This window comes from Dermacentor silvarum, chromosome 8 (assembly GCF_013339745.2).
Source record: "Dermacentor silvarum isolate Dsil-2018 chromosome 8, BIME_Dsil_1.4, whole genome shotgun sequence".
NCBI lineage: Eukaryota > Metazoa > Arthropoda > Arachnida > Ixodida > Ixodidae > Dermacentor > Dermacentor silvarum.
The window spans coordinates 82,850,583-82,875,259 of record NC_051161.1 but is presented as its reverse complement, the minus strand read 5'-3'; the positions used below and the strand labels follow the sequence as shown (position 1 = coordinate 82,875,259).

General features: G+C 44.0%; 1 protein-coding gene across 2 annotated transcripts; it reads right to left on the bottom strand.

Moving 5' to 3' along the window:
- Positions 1–897: 897 nt before the first annotated feature.
- LOC119461514 (putative protein-lysine deacylase ABHD14B) lies at positions 898–23,703 on the bottom strand. Of its 2 annotated transcripts, none has more exons than XM_037722852.2 (5): positions 23,496–23,703; positions 15,687–15,952; positions 12,450–12,615; positions 10,287–10,591; positions 898–5,656 (listed from the first exon to the last, which is right to left on the bottom strand). In XM_037722852.2, the coding sequence occupies exons 1-5, from the start codon at positions 23,503–23,505 to the stop codon at positions 5,447–5,449; spliced, it is 957 nt and encodes a 318-aa protein (XP_037578780.1). In that variant the 5' UTR covers positions 23,506–23,703; the 3' UTR covers positions 898–5,446. The 2 variants fall into 2 exon arrangements, with proteins under 2 accessions (XP_037578780.1, XP_037578781.1); XM_037722853.2 differs by having other exon boundaries at positions 1,310–5,656; positions 15,687–15,880.
- Between the last annotated feature and the right edge of the window lie 974 nt (positions 23,704–24,677).

Genomic DNA, 24,677 nt, shown 5'->3' with positions numbered 1-24,677 from the left:
CATGCATCATGTAGAGAATGCCATGACGAGCATCTTTCTCAAACGTGGCTACGCTACCTACGTGCTGCACGGCAACGACAAAATATATAAAACAATTGCGTGCTCCTCTCCGAGCTTTCCTGATCCCTTCTTCATATGTCGCGTTGCCAACAGGGTCATGTGCATGATGATGTCACCCGAGTAAAAGCTATTCATTGGTCCATCTGCGAGCAATGTCAGTTCTGACCTGCCTGCTGGCACTGTTTTGCCATGCAGTGGCATGTCCGCTCTTCCTTGCCTCGCTTGCCTGCAATGAGCAATCGAGTGATTTCACCTCGTGCAGTGCGTTTTGCACTGCGCTTGCGACAGCAACCACATGTAAACTAAAAGCAAGCTGTCTTGGTAACTGGAAGTTGATGGTGCTCTTAGACAATAAAAGAGTGTCAACGTGACATGCGGTATTCCTAATTCATGAACACTAATATACAGGCCCACCCCTCTAAGGGAGAAAGAGCAAGGGGACTGTTGTCTACAGCAAGGAGGAGTAATTGCTTGTGGGGAGAGTAGCGAAGGTGAGAGGGAAACTGCTCTCCTACAAGCTCAGAGTGGTTAATGTAATTAAATTTTGTAATGCTAAGTTGGTTCTGAATGTCAGATAGTACATAATGAATTTGTTCTTGCTGTCAGACATTCAGCTCTTGTAATGCCACCACAGTGCAAACAAAAATTCTAGAATATCATCACCAATGCGGCCATGAGCATGCAGGTAATTTCAATGAAGACCTTCTTCCCATGGCCCTCCCATGAGTTGCAAATTTTCTTTTAGTAGTAATACACGCAAACTTCATGATGGTTGTCTTTTCAGAGTAAGATGTAGAAAGCACAGTAATCGTAAAGAAATAATGTATTGAAAATTTATTTTAACACGGAAACAATACAAAAATAACACTAAAACTCACAACTTTGATATGGCAACAAAAACAACTCTGGAATCGGTTCTGCAGGCGCAAGTGTATAAAAAATAACATGCTTTTCATGAAAAAAAAAAAAAGGCTCTCTACAAATTCGCGCTGCAAATGCCTAATACGGCTTGGAGTGTGCGCACGCAGCAAATAACTTTGCTTTCGCTTTGCCTACAGTGTTTTCAGAAACATCATATTCAAGACATTCATATGGTCTGTTTGATATGAAAATATCACATTCACATTCATAGAACACCAGAAAAGAAATCTGCTGTAGAGCTGTAGTCACTGGCCAATGATTGAGTGTCATGAGTGGTAGGACTAGCATACAAACACTCTAACTGCAAGACCAGTCTCCACGGGCCAACTTATAAAATAATATGTAATGCACATTTATTGCAGCGATCCCAAATGGGTCAAAGAACCAAATGCTTGACTCCGCATTGGAAATAGCAATCGCAAAATTAACAGGCACAAAACATCAGCCTTCCCTGAACATAAATAAATGATGTACTGCTGCTCGCCCTAAAAGCCAAGTTTTACAAAACACTTGGCTAAAATATGGCATGGCTGCCTTGCTTACCCGTGCTTTAATACCAATACTTAGTGGTTACCCTGCTTACGATTCAGAGCAACATTTTCATTTGTTAGCGCATACACACAAAAACAAAAATGTGACCGCAAATCAAAGCAATCGCAAGTCACAGCGCAGTCATTACTCAAATGTAGGGGTGTGCAAATAGTGATTTTCGAGACCGAATCAAATACAAATCAAATAGTTCCGGCAGCAAATTGAATAATTTTTTAATAGTTTTCGAATAATGGACGCCCGTTATCACAATTAATATAAAACAATGTTCATATCCTAGTGTCCTTAAAGTTAGCAAGTTTCTGTCATTACAGATTGGGTTATGTAATGTTCTTTATTAAAAGCACAAATGAAGCATTAGGAGCAAACAAGTAGTTTCTTCAGCATGCACAAGATTCTTCAGATGAATGATGATCGCTGTATGCCTGTAGTAGCCTGCTCCACTACGCAAGTTCTCTCTTTTTTTTGTGTGTCTATACTAAGCCAGTGGCAGCAAAAATTTACCGTACTTTATCTCCAACTTTATGTTTATTTTGGCGCAGTTGACGTGTTGCAATATTCCGAATCGAATAGGATACTATTTGAATCATCATTCGAAAGTATCAAACATTTGCACACCCCTACTCAAACTGTAGGAACATATATATATTTTTTTCAATTCTTGCACATGCAAGCATTGTCATAGCAAAACGGCATCACATTACACAACATGGGCAGTGCTAAGAAACAAAAAGCAACATTATGCACAGGTCAACCACATGCAAATTGTGCAATTACCGTAACAGTATGAGCTCTGAAACAGGAGTCGCTTTCTTCCATCTCTTCCTTTACGAAGAGCCAGGGTGACCATGTCACCGGCAGAAAAGTTGAAAACGCTGACCACTAAATGGTCACACATAGCGCTAGTAGCACATCAAGCACTAGTAACATGCATAATTTGACTTCAAGGACCTGCTTTTATAAGTTTTGTTATCCTTAATAGTTGGTTCGGAGACCTGGTGAGGACAACCCGAGATGTTTTTTAAAAATTTTTGATGCTATTCAAAGGCATTTTCTCCATTGCCCTTTCCTTTTTCAACCTTCACATGGTTATTTGTACGATTTGAATAAATACAGTAAAATCTCGATAATTTGAACTCGGTTAATTCGAAATTTTGGTTAATGCGATGAATTTGAGCGGGTCCCATCATTTTCAATGCAAAGTCTACCAGATAATTTGAATAGCCTGTGCGGCTCTATCCTCATAATTCGTAGTTTGAGGCTGGCAGCAACGTGCGACTCATAGGTTAGGGCGCCTCATACAGTCGCCGACCGATTTTCCAGACTTCGCAGGGAGCGAAAAATAGTCCGAGAAACTCATCTAGCCAAGAAAAAAGTATTTAAAAAATCTCCAATAATGCCATGGAAAAGCGGGCATGACCTTCGAGACTGGAGAGTGGCCTGCACTCTCTATTTTTTTATTTTAATTGACAGCGTGCGCCTCTCAATCTAGGAGTCTATAGCGCGGCCCACTGGAAGCTAAGCCAGCGGAAAATCCAACATGGCGGCCTCCAAGATCAGGTAGCGTGGCTTGGAATGAACGATTTAGTCCGGAAAATCGCACTTTGGGGCCTCAATTCGTCCGAAAAATCAGGTGCAAAAATGCGTTAGCTCAGTGGGAACCTTGACGGTGTGCATTTTAGAAGTCCGAAATATCCAGCAAGTCCAAAATGTCCGAGTCAAGCACGCATGTGCCCGCTTTAGCAGCGATTATCAATTCCGTCAACATCATCCGCAGCTTTGTTGAGTGCAGCGGGGGTGATATTTATATGCTACGTGTTGTGAGCCAGCTGGAGAATATGGCATGTGGGGCGGCGGCGCACTACCGCGCCAAGAAATCCCGCATCAGTGATTACTTCAAGTAATCTTTGTCGGACATGAAAAATAAAGGAGATTCCTTTTTGCAGCAGGTTCTTGCTTTTTTTTTTTTTTTCATTTCGGTTAATTCGAAAATCCGCAAGATTCAACGAATTTTCGTGGTCCGGCAGCCTTCGAATTATCAAGGTTTTACTGTACACAATTGCGAGTTCTTGCATGTATTATTTGCTTTGTGATGTCTCCGTGCGTTATTAACGCTTAAGTGCAAAACGCTGCAAGTGAGACTTTCTTCGTGCTTACTACTACATTGCAGTGCTACTAACGCTCGTCACATATTGAGAAATTGCTTGATTGTCAAAGGCTAAACCAATTATAATGTATTCTGAATGCACTCCATTGAAGGAAAATGACAGATGACCTGCATAAAACTCCTTTGTCCTAAGCCAGTTTTCCGGGCCACACTAATGTCGCATACACAACTTCGAAAAGCTTTATCAACATGTAAAAGCAAGCTCCTTTCTCATCGAATGAAGGCAGAGAGACTGGTCAATGAAAAATGGTTAATGCACTCTGCGATGTGCCTGTTTCAACAATACTGCACATAATGACACACTGTTTAAGCAGTGTGCGTGTGTACTTGTGTGTTTGTGTAAATGAATGGTTGGTGCACATGTGTATAGTGCAATGTGATGTCATTGGGCTACGTCGATTAACTCTCCAAACTCTTAGAGCCTACTAAAATCAATGCCACTCGGCGAAATTGGCAAAATGCCAACGGGTTTTATAGGGCCAGCTAAGTTAGTAAATCACTAGTCAGTTTGCTTGTGCATGTAGGCTACATAGAAAGAAAAAAGAGTGTCAACAGTGTTCCAAACTATTATGAAATTATGCAAGAACAATCACAACAAGTATATAGTCTCAACAGGTAATAATACAATGCACACGATGCAATGCAGCATTGACAGGAGCACCGCAAACAGCATTTCAGCAAATGATGAACACCATTCAAAACGTCATGGCCTTGTGTCTTATCAGGAATAAAGCTGAAAATGGGCAATATCTTTGCAGAATGCAACAGAGACAACTGGCACGAGAGAATCAAATGTCAAGTTTCTCATAGAAGCAGCACAGTTATAGATATTGCCATGCCCCCGTTCATAAAGTACTTCGGAACGCTCCATGTATATATTATCGTTCAACAAAAAAGTACTCGATTCAAAGCACAGGTGCTTGTGCCAACACACACACACAAGATTTTGTAATGTAAGAGCGATGTTGGACAAATCAAACAGCCTCGCAGCTCATCAAGTGCTATAGACTGAGGTTGGCTACAGATGACAGAAACCTAGGTATTTGCAATTGCTGTTGGCGGTGTGAAATGTCTAACACAGCTTGCATCAGAGCTCCTTTAATGGGACGCTGTGAGAAATATTAGGTTAAATGGATATATCACACTTTTGGGACTGCAAGTAGGTCATTCTTACCATGAACAAAGGCTCTGTAAAGAAAAGATGCAAAAAAGAAAGAAAGCTAGGCGATGTCACCTTGAATGTGTTGCACCAGATCCTTCGCAGGGTTGCATATTTCGGCAGCGTCTGGTTGGTGCTAGTCAAACTGTTCAACAATATAAATGAATCGCATCGCGTTACACGAGAAAAGAATAAGAGCGCAAATTTTGGTAACATTTTCTCCATAGAAACGTCGCTAAAACCAAGGAATTGGACTGATCTAATCGGTAGTGACAGTTTGGGCATACAATTCGAAAGGAAAAACGTTTCGCCGTTGTTCTCTCCGCCAATGATAAACAGTTTCTCAAACTGAAGTCAAAAGAAACCTTAAAAATAATAATCAACCAGTCTAAACCAATTCAACGTTTCTATTTAGTGTCCCTATAAACAAGTGGGCCAACAGTGGTATGCCCCTACTCTACTTCAGAGTCGCATATCGAGTTCAAATAACCTTCTAACTCCGGGCACTAGGCAAGGACTAAAAAAGAAGAAAAAAAAGGGGGGCGGGGAAGGAGAAAACAAAGTGATGGTGCATTCGGTGGGGCACCGACTCATGAGCTGCCCTTGACAGCTTGCTGCTGCAGTCCATAACGCAAACGCAGCAGGAAGTTGTACAATGCCTGATGCCACAGGATGGGGTTGTCCAGGTAGGCCGGGTGCCTGCCATGGGGTACTTCAACGGCCACACTGTTGGGCAGGAGGTTCAGCAGCGCTGAGCTTGTGCTCCGGTCATGCTCACCAAACACCACCATCGTGGGCACCTGCGAGCCACCGAGATAATATGCTTTATTTGCTTATTCTAACACACACTTTTTTTTATGTACAGTGCAGTCCACATATAACGATACCACATATAATGATACAGTCGACGTCCGATTTCCCGGACGCCCGAAATTCCGGACATGCCTGATTTCCCGGACTCATCTGTGGCACCGTCAAGTTCCCCATAGAGTCAATGTATTAAAAAGTCCGAAATTCCGGACGCTTATAGCCTTCGCCATCTGATTTCCCGGACTTTTTACTGTTAACCGCCGACCCAAAGTCACCACCGACGCCGCCATTTTGGTTGTTTTCATATCCTCGAACCCACCATACTCGCATCGCAGGTGTGGCCAGCAGCACCGCCGCACCGCGCCGCGGCTGCCGTAACCTCGAAACCGCACGTGTCAATCCGTTGCCAGCCGTAGCTTAGCCAAGCCAAACCTCACCGTGTTCGTTCACGTGTTGTTTTGTCAGCTGTGCCAGCTCTGCGGTCGTGTCTGCGGTTGATCGTTTGCTGCTGCGCGCTATCTTCAGTGATCGCGTTTCCCGACCTTCAGCATCCACCGAGTTCCTAGCTGTTTCGTGCTGCACTTTTCGTCGAGCGGATTCGACGTTTACAGCGATGGCACTGACTGCTCCTTCGTCTTCGTCCGCGCCTTTGAACGAACTGCCATCCGCGAACTGCCCTCCGTGGACGAATTGACGAAGTGACGAACTGCCATCCGCGGACGTTGCCTTCGACGATCTGCGCACTGCCGGCGTGTCGATTCCAGCCGGGATAACCTTTAAGGGCTTCGCCAACGCTGACAAAGACCTCGAGCTATGTGCGTGCGGAGTTGACCGATGACGAAATCATTCGTCAAGTTACGGAGGATTCCGACGACTCCGACACCGAGAACGAAGAGCCAGCTCCTACACAGCCAACGAGTTCGGAGTTGACGCGAGCACTGATGACACTGTCGTCGGTGTACAGCGGCAACATGACGTTGACTGAAATTGAGGCAGACATGATCGCGGGCAAGCGGACCGTGCAAAAGAAAATAAGCAACTTCTTTGCGCCCAAGTGCTGACCTATGAGGTAGCGCCGGCCACGTCGTATTTTTTTTTTTTTTTATAAACGGCTCTTTTCAGAGCCACCTAAACGATGCATTGGCTGAATAGCAATGAGAATCTTGTACTCCGGCCGTTACCCTCTCCGTCAGCGAAAAATACCTACCAAAAAGGTGCGTTTTCACGTGCATTCGTTTTTCCGGACTGCCCGATTTTCCGGACGTTTTCGCGGTCCCTTGAGGGTCCGGGAAATCGGACGTCGACTGTATATCGGTTATAACGATGAGTCGAGCTAAGAGTATCAACTTATGAATTAGGAATAAGAGAAAAAAAAACCACATATAACAATATGGTATTCACCGCATATTGGATATAACGATTGAAATTTCGCTTCTGGGCGGCATTTTTCATGCAGAATAATCGTGAAAATTGCGTTCCTACGTTGCCCTTAACCGAGACGGGGCGAAAAGTTTGCCTACGCGAGTTCGTATCTGCCGCCATTACCGCGCAGCGCATCCCACCCGCGCGCCGATTGCGAAAGCCATGGAGAGCATCGCAAGTTGGTGCAACGTGCACAAGATGGCGCCAGCTGCTTTGCCCCTGCGTCACCAGCGGTCGCACGAGGAGACGGCGGAAGAAAGGCGATAAGCGAAGGCAACGCCTCCTCTGGCGAGGGGCGCCTGCGCTCCCTGCCGCGCTCTCTCTCAACAGAAGCAGCGGCAGGTGTGCCCCTTGAGACAAAACTGATTTTGCAAAAGGGGGGAGAAAGTGATAAGCAAGCGGCGCCTGCGCTGCCTACCCTCCCTTTACAATCTCCCTCTCAGCGAGCGCGGAAATGCACCGCAGAAGCAGCGGGAGTTGTGCCGACAAAGCGCAAAGCTGCGTCTCTCGAGACGAAGCTGCAAATTTTGCAAGACGAAGTACGAGCTCGCGCAGTGGATGATATCGACGATTATGAAAACCGGAAGCGCCACGATCATGAAGGCTAGAAGCAGTGTCCATGCCGATCAAAGGAAAAGGCAGGCTTCGTGCGCCACGACGAAGCCCCCATGGGAGAAACAAACACGGTGGTGTGCGAACTCTGGGAGCACGTCGCTACTGACAATGTATAGGTGGCGCTTCGATGGAGGAGCTTCTGAGTGCAAATAGTGCTGCCTCGTTCTGCGAAGAGAACTCCGACGGGGCGATCGTTGTCGCGACAGACGGCGCCGTTGTGCGACGGAAGCGACGACAGCAGCAGCAGTGACGACGAGATTGACAATGGCCCGTCTCTGACACCGACCCCAAGGTTCAACCAAAGCGCAACGTCGTCGATCGAATCACTTATTGAATTCATGCACGCTAAATTATAGCCGCCAATGTTCGCGCAGCAGATGGACGCCATGCACACGGCAGTTGTGAATCCGAAACTTCCGTGAAAGCAAGTGCAGATTTCTATTTCAGCCTGCCTAACGATTGAGACGCTATTTAGAGGTATAAATAAAAGCTCAATTTTTCACGGCCTACTTTCTACACGTCAATTTTTTTATCGCAAGTGGCAGTTTCGGTTTCGGGACTGCAAAGGTATATTCGGCATTTTTTTTTCCGGCAGTCCAGATATAGCGATGATCGGTTATAACGATCGGATTGCTCATTTTTCTCGATATCGTTATAAGTGGACTGCAATGTACCAAGAAATTATGAGCTCTTTAGATATGAGTACAAAAGCAAGACTACGATAATGACAAGCCATAGTCTTTGGCTTCTTGAATATTAATTGTCTAATATTAGGATGTCATACCGGACCCGAATCAGAACTATGGCTGTAACCAAACCTATACTAATATTTTTGAAGCATGCCTTAACCCAAACCGAACCTGAACAAACAAAAATAATGTTTACAGTGGAACCCCCGATTATACGACTTTGAGGGGACCATGCAAAACCGTCGTATAATCCGGGCGTTGTATAATAAAAAAACTAAGAATATAATCAGTGACTCTCAGTCTTGCCCCAAAAACGGGTACTGACCGCCTGAATAATCCTGCGGCATAACCTTGCACTGCTTCCAAGGAAGGTAGATTAAATTATTAAAAAATTACCGTATTTATTCAATTGTAACGCGAATTTCTCATTTCATGATTTTTTTTGCTTGGACTCGACCCTCGCATTACATTAGAACGACAAAATTGACCATTTTAAAACAAACAATCTAAATCCGGCTATTTTCAGCGTTACGTTGGCAACCTGCTACTTTACGTCTCGATCCAATCCATAGACAAGTCGACCGAAGTCATGACTTGTTTTTGGTTGGAATCATGGTTGGAATCGACTGTGCTTGTGGCTAGTTATAATGCTGCAATGCTCTGTGGCATTTTGCGGTTCGACTCTGTTCATTTGCAACGTTATGACGACGCAGCGCATTCGGTATGACGGTCGCTTCGAGAGACAAGCAATTTTGACGACCGTGGAGCTGGGGAAGTCCACTGCGGCTTGGTGTCTCGAAGTTGACGATTTGCGGATGGCGGGACCAGCGGCAAGCCCACTTTAAATGGAGGCCAGTCAGGCAAGCTATGTGCAACTTGAAGTGGCTAGGTACTGACCCCGAATGAAATGACTGTGTAGCATTTTAAGAAGTACTATTTAAATCTCAAACAAGCTCGACGGCACGGAAGATGACGATTCTCGGGCGATCACCTTTTGGAGATAAGTTTCGCTTTCGCGAGACTCAGCTTGTACCGACACTGAACCCCTCGAAGTACTATACAGCCGACAGGTCTCTTGGCACTGCTAGCGAGCTTAGGACAGCGCCAGAAACACTTGTCGCGATTGCTTTCAGTGCCGAGTCATGCAAAATTTCGCAAAAGTGAAACTATCTACGAAAGTGATTGCCCAAGAAGGCCGCCCAAGGAAAGCTCCGTTTCCTCTTCAGACGACCGTGATGAGTGAAGAGAACATTTTCGAATTGCAATTCCTTGAGTAAAGGTACCATTTCGTTTTCCGTTCATCTCGTGTTACATTAGCGGCTTTATTTTTTTTATTTCGCGTGTCTGGAAAGTCTCCCTTCATGTTACATTAGGGTAAACATGGTATTGCACACCCGTTATCAGCCGGCTGCAGTGTGCTTACGTGCCAGAATGTGTCTGCTTAGAACCTTTTATTTTTCTCTTGGACGGTGCCAGAGAGGCGTCCTATGAAGCGGGTTGGCGTAAAATTGCGTCATATAATCGACGTTATTAATACATTATTTTTATGGGGGTTTTGCCCGAACCAAACCAATTCGTCATAAAATGTGGGTCATCGCATGACCGGGGGACATATATACGAGGTTCCACTGTACTTGTTTGGCATGAAACAGTTCAAACGTATAGGGACACAATGGGTGCTCAAAAGTGTATTATCCAACCAAATCGTATTATCGGGAAAATAAACGTATTATCCCGAAAAACGTATTATGCAGAATCGTATCAACGAGATTATATTGTACACTGGCTCTATGGGGTACATGGCAGTGCTGCAAAAGTTTCCGAAAGGTTGGTGTTCGACTGTAACTACGAAAACACAACTGACGACCACACCCTGCTAGCCACAGTAACCCACCTTGATGCAGCTCAGGTTGGGAACCTGCTTGGGCAGGTGGACCTGGAGCGGTGGGTACACCTGGGACACATCCACTGGGGCCTCTCCAGTGTTGCACTGCACCTGCTCCAGCACATTCCAGCCGACAGGGGCCACAGGAACATAGCCAGCCATCTGCTGCCAATGCTTGACCAGGAACGGCAGGCTCAGCTGGCCACTCAGGCTGGGGCTCACAATCACCGGGTTATTAAGATGAAGGGCAGCCAGAAGGTGCTGCACGAATGCTGCCTTGTCGGAGATTGTTCCAGATGGGGAGTTGCCAAACCCTGTCAAGGACAGCACAGCACGAGAGCATTGGAAACAGTGACTTATAGGAAAAACTCAACATTTAAAATGCATTCATTCCATTTTTTTTTCTTTTGTCCACAGGTATACCATGACATCACTAATGAATTCACAGTCTTTGACACTGCACGCTTGTCCTGCGCCATTTCCCTCACTGTGTATATATTTCACAAGGGACCAGTGTGAAAATTTACAATGTTGAACGGTAATCTGGTTTCCAGCTGATTGTATGAAATTGACATATTTGTGCATCGTGTTAGCTGATTATCAATGCCATTGTGAAAACATGGGTAGTGAGCATTCTCTCAAGATTACACGCTTTCATGATGAGTTAATGATGATGTTTCATGATGAGATTGCAGGGAGAAGCCTTTGTCCTGCAGCGGACATAAATATAGGCTGATGATGATGAGTTGTTGCACGATACACATCAGCCTTTGGTCACACAACTAAAACGCATGTTGGCATTCAAGAAAACCCGCCAAGGGTTATAAACGGCAGAGCTCAATAAACCTGTTCTGCTCTCCAACATCCCACCTTGCAATTTCTCTTGCCAAGGATATGGCGAGCGGAATTTAAAACGATGACGATACAGCAACCTTTTACAGTCTACGTATTTGTGTGGCGACTACTTACACTACTCACAGCAGTGTCAGAGCACAACTCAGCTTGAAACCTATGCCCAGCCAATAAGGGCAATAAGGGCTTTGACTGACTGAGTGACTCATTCACGGGGTTATGAGGTATGCTTTAGAGAAGAGCTCCGGATTAATTTTGACCACCTGGTATTCTTTAAGTCCAAAATCAAAAAAAGATGGCTGACTAATGGAGTAGCACACGAGGAATAAGGATTATAAACAGGGATAAGGTGCCTCAGAAAGGCTGGCCAACGTTTCGATAGGAGGACCTATCTTCGTCAAAGGCGGCCTCGTCATCCTCGGCTGGTTAGTTTTAAAGGGTTAGTGGAGTGACGTCACGTCGATGTCCGCTGTGGCTGTCTGTAAAGGGAGAGACTGAAAAGAAAATGAGCGCCGGCGCTTGACTGGCTAGGCGCGGTTTCTAAGACGAGGGGACAAGAGTGGGAGAGCGAGAAAGTGGCAAAAATAATTTATATATATATATAAAAAAAGAACAAAAAAAAAAACACCGTCAGAGGGGGTTGGGGGAGCGAGAGGCGAGTGAGCGTTCAGTGGGCTATGGTACCTCATACTACGTCAGCACTGGCTCATTCACAGAAAATGGCAGAGAGGAAGGTCACATGAAGATTAAGTGAATTCGTTCGTTTTGATGCGGGGAAATTCCAATTAAGGACCAGCAGTGGTATCTTCGGCAGCAATTTTCTGCACGGCAAAGTCACATAACGGCACACAGAAAACGATGCTAGACTTCTTGACAAATAATCTTTCGACATAACTCGGGTCAACATTTTCCTCTAGTGTCCCTTTCACGTGCACCCAAGGCTCAGTATACAAGTGTTCTTGTGTTTCGCTCCCATCAGATTGTGGTGATTGCGGTGGGGTACTTAACGCACAGCTACGTGCTCGGCGGCAGAACACCGTAGCCAAATAGCTACTACAGTGCGTGAGGAAAAGCTGCAAGTCACAAAGTGAAGGCTCCAAACTGATCTCAGTCCGCTGCGGCTCATTGGCTAGGCATTTCTGCACAAGTCTCACTTCAAAAGCAATTGCTCATACTAGAAATCAACCATCAATATCCCATTCTGCACAGTGATGCAGCAGCAAGAGCTCCGTACGAGAAAACATATATGTGACATTAACAAGAGAAACGACCGGGAAAAAGCTACACATGTAAAAACCGCATGCCACATGCATCACTCACCAGGCATGTCAATGGCAACAACTCGATATCCCATCAAGCTCAGACTGCCTAAGGTTCCGAGGTTGTACCAAGTTTCAGATTTGAAGGCTGCACCATGCAGCATCAACACAGAGATATCAGTGTATGCATCTTTGGGAGTTACCTCCTGGTAATACACAGTGAGGCCCTGCAAGGAAGCAAGCAGCATTTCGATCAAAAAGTGTTACCACCCAATTCTTCCCAAATACATGTTGTCAGATGGTCTGTTGTAATATTTTCTCTTTCATTGCGAAAAAGAAGCCCAATAACAATGTAAACAAAATAAAACGCTGGCAAGTGCTTTTTTCTTTAACCATTAGAGGGCCCCATAACCACCCTCTGATATTTTTTACACGTTTGAAACAAACATGTGAATCATGCACAGAATTAATCTTTGGCAATTGTGACAGTGCTATGCGGCGCGGGGCTGCCACAAATTAAAAAAAAAAAAAAACAATTCCGTGCTTCTAAACTGGCTTATCCAGTGCCTCCTTGACGTGCTGTGATGTCAACAGGGTGCTCCAGGTTACGTCATCAGGAGGAAAAGGTGTCGATTGGTCCGCCGTAAAGGGACAACAATGCAAGAGCCGACTGTGTGTTCCGAGAATGGAGCCCATTCTGTGCCACTGAACTTTTTATGAAACTTCCATTCAGTCGGTGTCTGTCGCACAGGGGGCAATTAGGGGCAGACAATGAAGGAGCCTTTCTTCCATGTGTTTTGACACGACCCGTAGCTTTCACGACACTGCATGGAGTTGGTGAGCATACGCGGTGAGGAAAGAGAGTGCCAGAGGGGAGGGTAGAAGAGGCAAGCGAGAAACTGTGGCAGCCGCATAATCATTAATTGAAAGCCTGTAGCTTTGCTATTACTGCACCATTAAAAAAAATCTTCCAACTATACATTCACTGCACACTAGTACACATAGGCCACTATGTAACTAATTTTCGAGCCTAGGGTGGTTTAGGGGCCCTTCAAGGTGTCACTAAAGAGCAACAGTAAGTAAGTTTAGACTTTCAAAACCCATTTGCATTCATTTGTTGGAAAAGGTCGATAACTGCAGGAGAAAATGAGGGCAAAGCTTCCCTCTCAAATTTCAAGCCACAGCCTCGGCAACAGTACATCACCATTGCAACACGTATGTTGGAGTATACTCTTGAATTTGGCTCGTTCTTGGGCAAAAAAAACATTTCTCTAGTCCCACAAGTTTGAGTCCTTACTTCCTTTAGGGTGCAATGCAGTGCTCCTTTACTGACAAAAGGTTGGCTAAACATAAGGAGACACTGTCAAAACATACGATGTCACAGCAAGCTGGTACGGTACCTTTAAGATGACGTCATCACATGCCTTTCATTCATGTGCGTTACCCGATTGACCAAGCTTCCTCTTATGATTAGAGTGGCAACTTTGCTATTGAAGAAGCATAATTTTCTAATACAGCTTAGATGTCCTTTTAAACATGAAATTAACTTTGCTTTGCAATCTAAGTTCAATGCTTTTTATGTTGCCTCAGTGTGCTGCTTGGTTTATCAGAGCAAAATACTCCTAGTAGCTATATGATCATCACACTTAAGCCTGTGTTTGTAGCAAAGTACATACACATATATAGGTGAGGAGACTACAAAGCTGATTTTTCATCAAATACCACATGTACCTGCACAACGCAATGACTAAATCAAGACAGTTAACTCACAGCAAGTCAACAACAGAGAACATCTTGCACAAGTTATAAGGATACAAACTTATAAAAGCTGCTTGCCACAAAACTAAAGACCACCTGCTTATTTTATATGCTGTGACACACAGTAAAAAATGTCACCCTCTTTATCTTTTCAACAACACAACTGCTGTGCTAAGAACACTTCAAAGAAGAGGCATACATCAGAATTTGCACAATATGTAGTTGCCAATACAGTTAACTTCCGTTAATTCGATCATGACGGCACGGACGAAACTGGTCGAATTATCTGGCGGGTTCAATTAAACAAATGGCAAAAAACACCGAAGCGCCGTCGATTCACTTGACAGGCAGCCTTGCCTTTGAAATTAGCTTCGCTGCTACACAGCCATGTTAAGCGGCAAAGCATACCAAGCAGGGGGAAAGGTGCTACTGTTACGGTCATAGCACATGTTCCTTAATTTACACACGCACATGCGCCTTCTCCGGTCACATTACGAGCACCGAGACGCCTAATAAGTTTACTGGCAGGCCTTCAGAGTTTTCGGTAGACCCCAGCACTTTTGTTTGCTATAAATGGCCCCTCGACCCCCCTTTCTTTCTTTCTTCTTCTTTTTTTTACCGCCTTCCTTTTCGATAGCTTTCCCAAAATACAGATGGTTTTTTTCTCCGGTTCTCGGTGCACCTAGAAAGGAACCCGTACGAGGCCCCGTTAACGGTCTCCTATACGAGACACGCATGGTGGGCGAAACGTAGGCATCTCAGTGCTCGTAATGCCGGAGACGGCATGTGCACGCCTTTATAATTACACGTGTACTATGTTCCCTGATGGTGGCGCCTTTCCATTCTTGGTATGCTTCACCACAATAAACTGTGTATTCTGAACCGTTTAATACGGCTGTATTGAGGCGAAGGTGACCAGTCAAATTTTAATTATCCTGCGAAGGCCAATTTCGAAATAACGGAAGTTCGGGCCCATAAACATGTATGGGAATCGAATTGACCAGAGTTGAATTAACGGAAGTCTGCTGTAATCTTATTGACTTTAGCAGGCATTGCTGTAATACAGAAGTGAAGCTTATTAGTACTAGCAGCGTACCCTTTGGCTATAAACTTTCTGCCTATTACTAGTTTTGAGAAATACATTAAAAAATGTGCCGTGAAATGCTGCTGTACAAGTTAATAACTTTCTATACTGCATCTTTTCAGAGTTTGCAGTTTCATAAGGAGTTACAATGCTTCAATATAAATCACCATTGCCACTCTGCTTTCCTGCATGTCTTTATCGAATTAGTTTGACAACTGCGAGCCGCTTAAGGTGCGAGAATATCGGCGGGGAACTTCACTTGCAGCATGTGCCTGTAATCGATTTTCTTTCCATCTCGTGCACACCAGCAAGTTTAGCACTGAAACAGTCCCAAGTGCACATGGCGATAACGGTTTTGCACATCCGCACTGTGAAAGCCCCAAACAAAGCTGTTAATGGTTTACCATAAACATAAAGCACCCTGAATGCGCGCGCTCCTTTCGGGGGACCACTTACATCAATGATGACGGTAGATTCTAATGGCTTTACTTGACTGGCTCCACTGCTGATGCTTGCTGGTACGTTGAGCTGCTTGTAGTTGAATGAGCGCCAAGGAGTTTTGACGTCGGCAGAGGACGGCAGGTCGCAGTCCCCACACGGGGTGACGGTGCCTTTCCCCTTCGGCGAGCCAACGGTTGTCTGCCCTTCTTCTGGCAAGCCGACGAAAATTCCGTAAAGAAAAATGCCAAATAAAAGAAATACCCCCACAAGGATCTGACGACCTAGCAGGAGCAGGGAAGACGACACAGGGAGGAAGAACAGCTTGTTGCGTGCACACTTCACGTCAGTCTACAGACAAAGGACACAGCAGGCACTGACAGTGAAATGAATTATGGTAGTCTAGAGCACTGCAACGGGTATAAGAAGACAAATGTACCACAGGCATCAAAGACAAAGAATGAAATAAGGTGCACTATAGTATTATACCCTCTGTATCTTGTTTTACAAGTTATAGATTACAAGCTCAGCACTATCAAAGTCACGCACGAACAGGGACACCCATCATGGGGATGGAAGGGGTAAAACCCTTCTACATAATACTCAATGTTGTAAGGCAAATAATCAACCCCAATGAGGGGGAGTGGATGTGACTCCCCCCTTTCTTCTACACCTATGACTACACTACTCTTACTTGAAACAGGAGAATCAAGTGTTCTCAAGTTGTGCACCGAGCTCCTCAACTCGGGGGCTAAAGTGCGACACAAGCAGTGTCATTGTGAGATGTCACAAATTTCATGCTTGTTTCATAAATCTGTGGCCCTTTTCAAGCAAGTTGTGTCAACAAGTGACAGCTTTACAAGTTACCCAAGTGCCAACACTGTCACTCGAAAACTCGAGTTTTGTTCAAATAGCACAAAGGCAACTGTCAAGTACAGGTTCAAAGCAATGGTGCAAACTGCCACCGCCAAGTCCATGACACATAACCTTTACTAAGAGCACCCATGCCAATACACTAGTGTTGCTTTGAATTGGTCATGTGTGATAGAAGTCTAGTGACTAGTTCCTCTGCGTGCACATAAGGGGTCAGCAGACTTTCATTATGGTCTTCTTTTTCGGTGCTCCAACACTGGAACAGAAGAGCTGTCTGGCACAAAAACTGGGCTGGAAGGGCCAATAATGTAAGGATTCCTTTCGCTTGGTTCTATTGCTTTCTTATGAGCCACCACTTACGGATGACCAATCCTGGCGATAATGTGGGTGGAGAGCAGCTCAGACCACTGACAAAGCACAAAAAGGAATGGCATCGGAATAGAAACATTACATTATTCAAGCATCGAACATTTAAAACATTGGCAATAACTCTTCTGCCAAAGTGTCAATGCAGCTTTTAAGTCAATTCAATCACAGTATGGTTCATTTAGAAGCATTTGCAGTGCCAGAAATGTTGGAGGTAATGATCCCACCATTCGAAAACGGGGTCTTGCACAGCTGGCCATTTACAGCTGATGATTTCAAATGAATGCAACTTCTATTAGAGGGCTGCTTGAATGATCACTTGACTGTGATCAAAATTACCTATGAATGGATGGTTGAGAGAATAGCATCATACCTGCCTACGAGACATGTCGACCTCTGCTCAACAGAGGTCGACATGTCTGACGCTGCGACGCAATGTAATAGGGACTGATGGGATAGTTCCTCAAAAGCTGAAAAATCACACACAAATGCCTATCTGATCTCAGTGCCTCCAAGGAAGGCTGCCCTAGGCATGTTACCTACCATTTGGCAGTGTATAACGACTGGCTAATTTTGGAAACTATATGGCAAAAAGCCACAAATGTCACAGCAACATGACAAGACCATCTCCACCTGCTTGCCCAGAACTATGCAAAGAAGATGCTAAACAGATGACCTACAATGTTTTACTGGGACACATTAACAACCCAAGCTTCATGCAGTGCTTGACGCAACATGAAAATAATTACATCTGCATAAATAATGTTCCTTCGAAAGAGATGAAGCTTGATTTAGATGATGTCCAGTAGATGGTCAACTTTGTTCATTCTGGCATAGCTTTTTGAGCTGATATGAAGTGTCAATACTGTATCTGCCGGCACATCAGGCAGAACTCCGCTTACTTGGGCGCCAGAGAGAATTCAAACGTCTTGCCTACAAATGAGACTTCCATCAGCTTCCACTTGCAAAAGTGTTGCACAGGTGGCTTATTACTATGGCACTATGAACAGGCTGTCAGGAGTCACTGCAAGGGTCTGTCGTTTCAGCCACAACAATACAGTATTTTTGCCTAAGATCACTGGTCTTCTTGTAACAGAAAAGTTGCCGCTTGCTAACACTACTGGCTACAGAAAGTTCAAGAACAAGGCACTAAAGAGATATGCATCTTCGACAGTGCAAACTATGTCAACTTCATGCATCCCTTGCCTGTCTTCATTTGTAGATGAAGATGATTCTCCTACCCTGTATTGATGGCAGCACAAGCTTGATGTACTGATAGGCCTATGCCACACAGTCTAACTGCCAGAAAATAACACCATCATTATTTTCCAGTTCACAGTATGCAGAGGTATTGAAGTGACACTCTCAAAGCATCAGAAACACATCCATAGTAAGAAATCACACCACAAAGAGTCTTCTGAAGCAGTGAAGGATGCATTGGTTGGAGGGCGGAAGTAGCTAGAGTTGGCACCGAGAGCTTCCCTGCCACCAATTTACAATTAAATTAGCAGAAATTGCCCTGTCGTTGCATGAAAGGATTCACCAACGCCCGATCACTGCCACTACATGCGAATGGGTAGACGTTGCAGTGGAGTTTCATAACCTTCAATACAAGACATGTTCCACTGATTCAGAGCATAAGTCTGGCATGACAGTGAGTACTGACCACACTGTTTGCCTTCAGCCACTTCACTGCACAGCACCAAGTCCCTGTAGAATTTTGCAGGTGTACAAGAATGGAATTGCATCCCTTTAAAGAAGTACCAACAGATATTTTCAAAATTGTAGAGACTCTACTACACACCTTTCGCCTGGAAAAAAAAAATGGTTCAGCAAGTATGAAAATTTGATAATAAAGTTGGCAGTGAAAGGCTGCACCTGGCTTATATGACAGTGTGAGGTCATGAATGTGCAGCAATGATGATGCCGTTGATAAAAAAATAAAAGTGCTGCATACGTTTTTTTCTGGCTGTGTTTGCATGACCGCAGGAATAGAGCAAGCCAATGTATCATGACAAAATAATGCATCCACCTACTAGTGCCACAATCAAAACTGGTTCATAGAAGCAAGTATTACAGTAAGCTGTTCATGGTGCTCTGATGCTTGCCAGTACATTTTCTGGGGCTTAGAAGGCGTGTACCTTCATTTATTGCAAACAAATGACAAGTTGAAATCTTATGTCAGTACTCCTTAGGCAGCTCCGATATGGCAGTATGCCAGTAAGCTGTTCATGCTATGGAAATTCATTGTTGAGAGGCACATGGTAGGGTTGGTGATAGGAGTGCCTGATTCGCTCCACAGAGAATGCGTATAAGTGCTTCACTGGACAACAGCTTTCATTACTGAGCTGTACAAAACTAATAAAGTAATCAGTGACAGGCCACTCACATATCCCTTGACAGCAGCCCACAAGTTTCATGTTTCTTGTCTAAGTGCCAACAAGAGGCTTCCCTCCCAAAAGCTTAGACTAGGGTTGGTTTGCAAAGCTATCGTTCCTCTCACCAACGGCTGTCTGTGAACAAAATTCAGAGGAGACGGTAGCAAACAGTGACCATATTTACTGCCGATGTGGTCGGAGCACTACCACCCACTCTCTCTCAACTGTCCCTCAACCAAGGTAAACGTCAACAGAGCAACTCTGCCATCGTTCTGTAATCTGGGCAGCATGGTGTTCTCCATTACTGGCAGGAGAACACAATATATTTCAGGTTCTCTTCGTTTATTCCAGTACTGGTTCTATCACAAATCGCACTGTGCAGAAATTACCATCCTGGAGGTGTCACACAGGTCTCAGCCCCTTCGAGGTCAACAGAAATTGAAACCCAGAAAAGAGAAACCCCACAGCTTGGCCACTAAAGAAAATGTGATTGACGACGCACTGGAGCACACATGCCATGAAGAGGATGGCTCAGCTGGGCCTAACTGCTGTAGGTTAAACCAGCGTGAGAGAGACGCTTCACTTAGAGTTCTTGCCCGAATATAACATTTGCAAACATTTCTGTTGCACCTCAATCTGTTATCACTGCACTTAAATATGTGCAAATGATTTGTCGTTCACTAAAGATATTCAAAAACTCCAGTTTTCCCACAATACAAATGTGCACGAAAAGGCAACGAAACACTGTGGGAATCTAAAAGTGCAGGAGCATACAAATATGGCTGCATAGAGCAAAATGATGTGACGAACAATCAATGTTCATAAAAGACTTGAGTTGTATAAAAATTTCTAAAACAGGGGGGCACACAAACGACGAAAAAAAAAAAAAAAAAGAAAAAGCACAAGAACCAAGCTCAGCTACTACCATGTGTAGTGCTCTTTAAACGAGGGCAGATATTCCCTTTGCCTTCACCTTGCACAATATCGTGATCAGTACACAAGTCATCGGTGGTGATTGACGCAGATGACTTCACAAATGCCCATTAATGTTGAATCATAGGAGTGCAGAGAGCAAGAATTTACTCCGAACGTAACGCTGCAAAGTTTGCTGATCTTGTGTCGAATTTTAACTGGACTGTTGTAATGAAAGAGACTGACTCTAATAAGTCCTATAATATCTTCATATCTTCATTCATGTCCCTATATAACCAGTGTTTTCCACTGAAGCCTCGGAAAAAACGCAGAAAACTGCGAAACCGTGGATAACTACTGAACTATACGAAAGGATTAAATTTCGGGAACGCCTCTTCCAACTGTTCTTAAACACAAAAGATGAATGTGATCTTCGTGAATATAAAAAGACGCGTAATAAACTGAACAAGGACATTAAAAGAGCTAAAGCTGAATACTATATAAATAAATTTCTTAGTTCTGCCAGCAATTCCAGAGTCTTGTGGGATACTTTCAAGGAAATAGTAAACAAAAAACCAATGACCAGAAAGATTCATTTTGAGAAACCTGGTGTTACTGAGACGGAGATCTCAAACTTGTTCAACAAACACTTTCTCACAGTGGGCTCCTAGTCAGATGCTCAGCCTGACATACCGTGTGAAAATTACATCGCTGTAAATTGTCCCTCAACAGTCTTCTTATCCCCAACAGACCAACATGAAGTGCAGAGCATAATTATGTCTATGAAACATAATTCCGCCTCTGGCCCCGACGAAGTTAAACCAAAACCACTAAAAGAGGTAAGTGGTGTAGTTGCAGTCCCACTGGCACACATTTGCAACCTTATTATGACAACAGGCGAGTTTCCAGACAAAATGAAGCAAGCAAGAGTTTCTGCCCTTCATAAAGGAGGATCCTTTGACGACTTAAACAACTATAGGCCGATTTCTATCCTCTCTATATTTTCAAAAATAGCAGAACACATTATTAACAAAAGAATAACAGGCTTTTTAAATACTCACAACATAATCACGAAGGAACAATACGGCTTTTGTAAAAATAAGTCGGTGGAAACAGCCCTTCTTGGAATTAAAGAAGGAATTCTCGAAAACATAGAAAATAAACTATACACACTAGGTATCTTTTTAGACTTTAGGAAGGCGTTTGACTGCGTGCAACATGAACTCCTCTTGCGTAAATTACCCTTTTACGGTATCCGAGGTATAGCACTTCATCTAATTCAAAGCTACTTAACATCTAGATCACAGTTCACAGTAATAAACAAAGTCAAATCGGAGAGGGAAACTATTAAATATGGAGTACCCCAGGGATCTATTCTCGGACCTGTACTATTTTTACTCTATATAAATGATATTGTAAATATTAAAGGACGTAAAAAGATGGTGCTTTACGCAGATGATACAAATGTATTCTTCTCAGGAGTAGACGCACATGAAATATGCGCTGAAGCAAATAAATGGCTTAAAAATCTAAATAAGTGGTTAACATCAAATAAAATGCAACTAAATATAGAAAAAACTAAGTATTTGTTGTTTAGGTCGAAAGGACCAACAAATGTACCAGCCTTACCTTTGGAATTTCAAGGAGTACCTATCCAACACACATCTACGATCCGATTTTTAGGTGTCGTGTTCCAAGAAAATTTATCATGGTCCCCTCAAGTGGATGCGTTAAGAACCAACGTATCTCGAGCCATTGGAATGTTAAATAAACTAAGATCACTCCTCTCGCCTGAAGCAAAACGCAAAATCTACTATGCACTTGTACACTCTCGTCTGATTTTCTACTCCTTGGTATGGTCAACAACAACCGAGACAAACCTTAATTATCTTTTATCGTTGCAAAAGCGAGCTATACGAGCAATTGGAAACGTCCCCTACACGGAAAGCACTGTATCGTACTTTACCAGATATAGCATACTTCAAATAAAACAATTGCTGAAACAAAAATTATCTCTGGAAGCCCTACGTCAATACCGAGAAAACAGAATAAATTTTCAAGAAACCTATCCAGTTAAGCAGTCCCCTTATGAACTACGACACAGCTTAATAGTTAAGACAAGATCACGCACAAATTATGGTTTACAGAGGCTATCGTCACTAATACCAGAACTCCTCAATAAGTATCCTGACATATTAAATCTAATCAATTCTAGAGTTTCTCTAATTCAATTCAAAAAGCAAGTTAAAGCCCTATTACTATTTGAGCAGATGTGAGATGTTAGTCCCTGAACCAATTCTCGGTATTAATCTTGTGTATTGTGTTGTATTTCATTGTGTATTGTGTAGATTTATTTCATTATGTGTGTGCATAAGTATTAGGTTTTGATTCTCGTTCCAAAAAAGGAACTGCATATCTCTCTGTATTTGCATTGTTGTTATTGTATTTGGGTCGGCCTATGACGTGTAATCAAAACAAGACTTGCTGCCTACGCTGTCAGGGTGGCACAACCTAGTCAGGCTCTCTCCGGGCCTTTTGTTGTGCCTCCTGAGCCAATTTGTATGAAAATTGTCTCGAATAAAAGAGAAAAGAAAGAAATAGTAAACAAGACGCTCTGCTGCACTGCGTGACCTAGCCTGAAGAGACGAGATAAGCCAGCTTGGCCAAGACAGGGCGCTTAATAACAGTCGCAGGAAAAACATTTATCCCCCGTTCATTCAACGCGAGCTCCTTCCGAAATCGTTGCCTCAAAAGTGCGACTGCAAATGTTCACGAGCAAAAATTGTCACGCTTAGCGAGGAAACCCCTCTATAACCTAACCTTCTATAGGTAGGTGTGAAACTTGTGCGCTGCTGGCGAGCACGCCAATGTTTATCCGGGTTGCGCCGAGAGGCCCTTGGCACAATGCACAGAACAGTTTTGAAATCAAGGGCCAATAGTATGGTGCAACTGACTGCTTTTTCCACAGCATAAACAGCCAATTTGCCGAACATCGAAACTGCTGAAAAGGGGGTCATTTTGGAGGAAATGGGGTTATAGCGCACCTGTTCCGAAAGCGCAAATGTCATTACAACGTGTAAACGTTTCAGAACAAGGCCACCTGTAGCTATTAGTACTGCTACACAAGGCTCACTCGGCAGGGCAACATAAGTTTGCGCTTGAAAACACAATACACGCAAAACGGCTCGCAGTAAAAAAAGAAAGAAAAGAACAGGGGAAAAGGGCGTGAATTTCCTACGGAGTTTCATATTAACAGTCAGAACCAACTCTTATGGTCAGAACTACACAAAGAAATTACCTGACGCCATGTTTCTCTTTCTCGGCGAGTGTAGCCACTGCAGAAGCGTTCCTTTGATTATCGCATACAGTTAAGAGATAAGTACGGAGGAGAAAATGTTGACACGTCAATTATGCCAAGGCAGGCGAGTTCAATGAGCCAAAGCTCAGGAAGCTCAAGGCTATCCACAGCTGCTAGAACCAAAATGAGCACACAGAACCGGCCGGCAACGGAGACAACTAAAATACGGATTGGCTTGGATGCAAACGAACCGCTGCGGGAACGGGAGTTTCCGCAACTGGTGTTTCTGTCGCGGCAAATTCAAATTGAGTACCCAAATGAGTGCCCACCACAAGGATACTTTGGGAAGTAAATATCATGCGCCAACTAATGTGAATTAGTTCCATGTTAGAGGTGATGCACAGTCAAAGTTTGTTGGTTAATATAACGATTTGTAATAGATTCCTTATGCAAGTGCTCGAATCGAAAGCGTCAAAAAGTGGGTGTTTTTATTACGGTCGTTCTAAAAAGTTATTTATACAACTGCTCGAAAGAAACAGATTCGATGGAAATTGGGTTGTTGCTGTGCAATGTTGCACAGCAACATGGCGGAACTTGTCCTTCTTCATAGGAAGAGCAAGCGCAGGAGACTGAGGCAAGCACAGGAGCCCCAGCCATATACGATTGCGGGGGGCTCGAATGTTGCACAGCAATGTTGTTTTAAAGAAATTTCACGCTTGGTCAGTTATGGTGCACGCTCATTCGACACGTTACGTAGGGTTCAGAAATGCCGTGCAGAGACTCTGGCATCAAGGCAGAAGAATATCCTTTGACCATGGCGGAACTTGTCCTTCTTCATAGGAAGAGCAAGCGCAGGAGACTGAGACAAGCACAGGAGCCCCAGCCATATACGATTGCGGCGGGCTCGAATGGCGCAGGGCATATATCTCGGGCGCCACCAGCAGGGTGGTAATTTGTGTACACTATAGTGCCCAAACAACCGCTCTGCAAACAAACGGGCCCACTACGAATGGAAAGCGAGCACGATAGCAAAATTAGACCTTATAATCATGTTTTTTAAGACGTGAATAAATTTTATTTGTGTAATTCGTTTACGTCATTTCCGCGTGCTTTAGTGCCCTCTACACAGCACGTACAAGAATTTTCACGTACCACACTAGGGCTGCGTCCGTGATACAACGC

What these genes read in the sequence shown, in the direction of transcription:
- LOC119461514 (XM_037722852.2), bottom strand. An exon ending in AATCTACCGTCATCATTGAT is followed by an intron (nt 12,616 to 15,686) that starts GTAAGTGGTCCC and finishes GCTTCCTTGCAG; the next exon opens with GGCCTCACTGTGTATTACCA. An exon ending in TGTTGCCATTGACATGCCTG is followed by an intron (nt 10,592 to 12,449) that starts GTGAGTGATGCA and finishes TGTCCTTGACAG; the next exon opens with GGTTTGGCAACTCCCCATCT.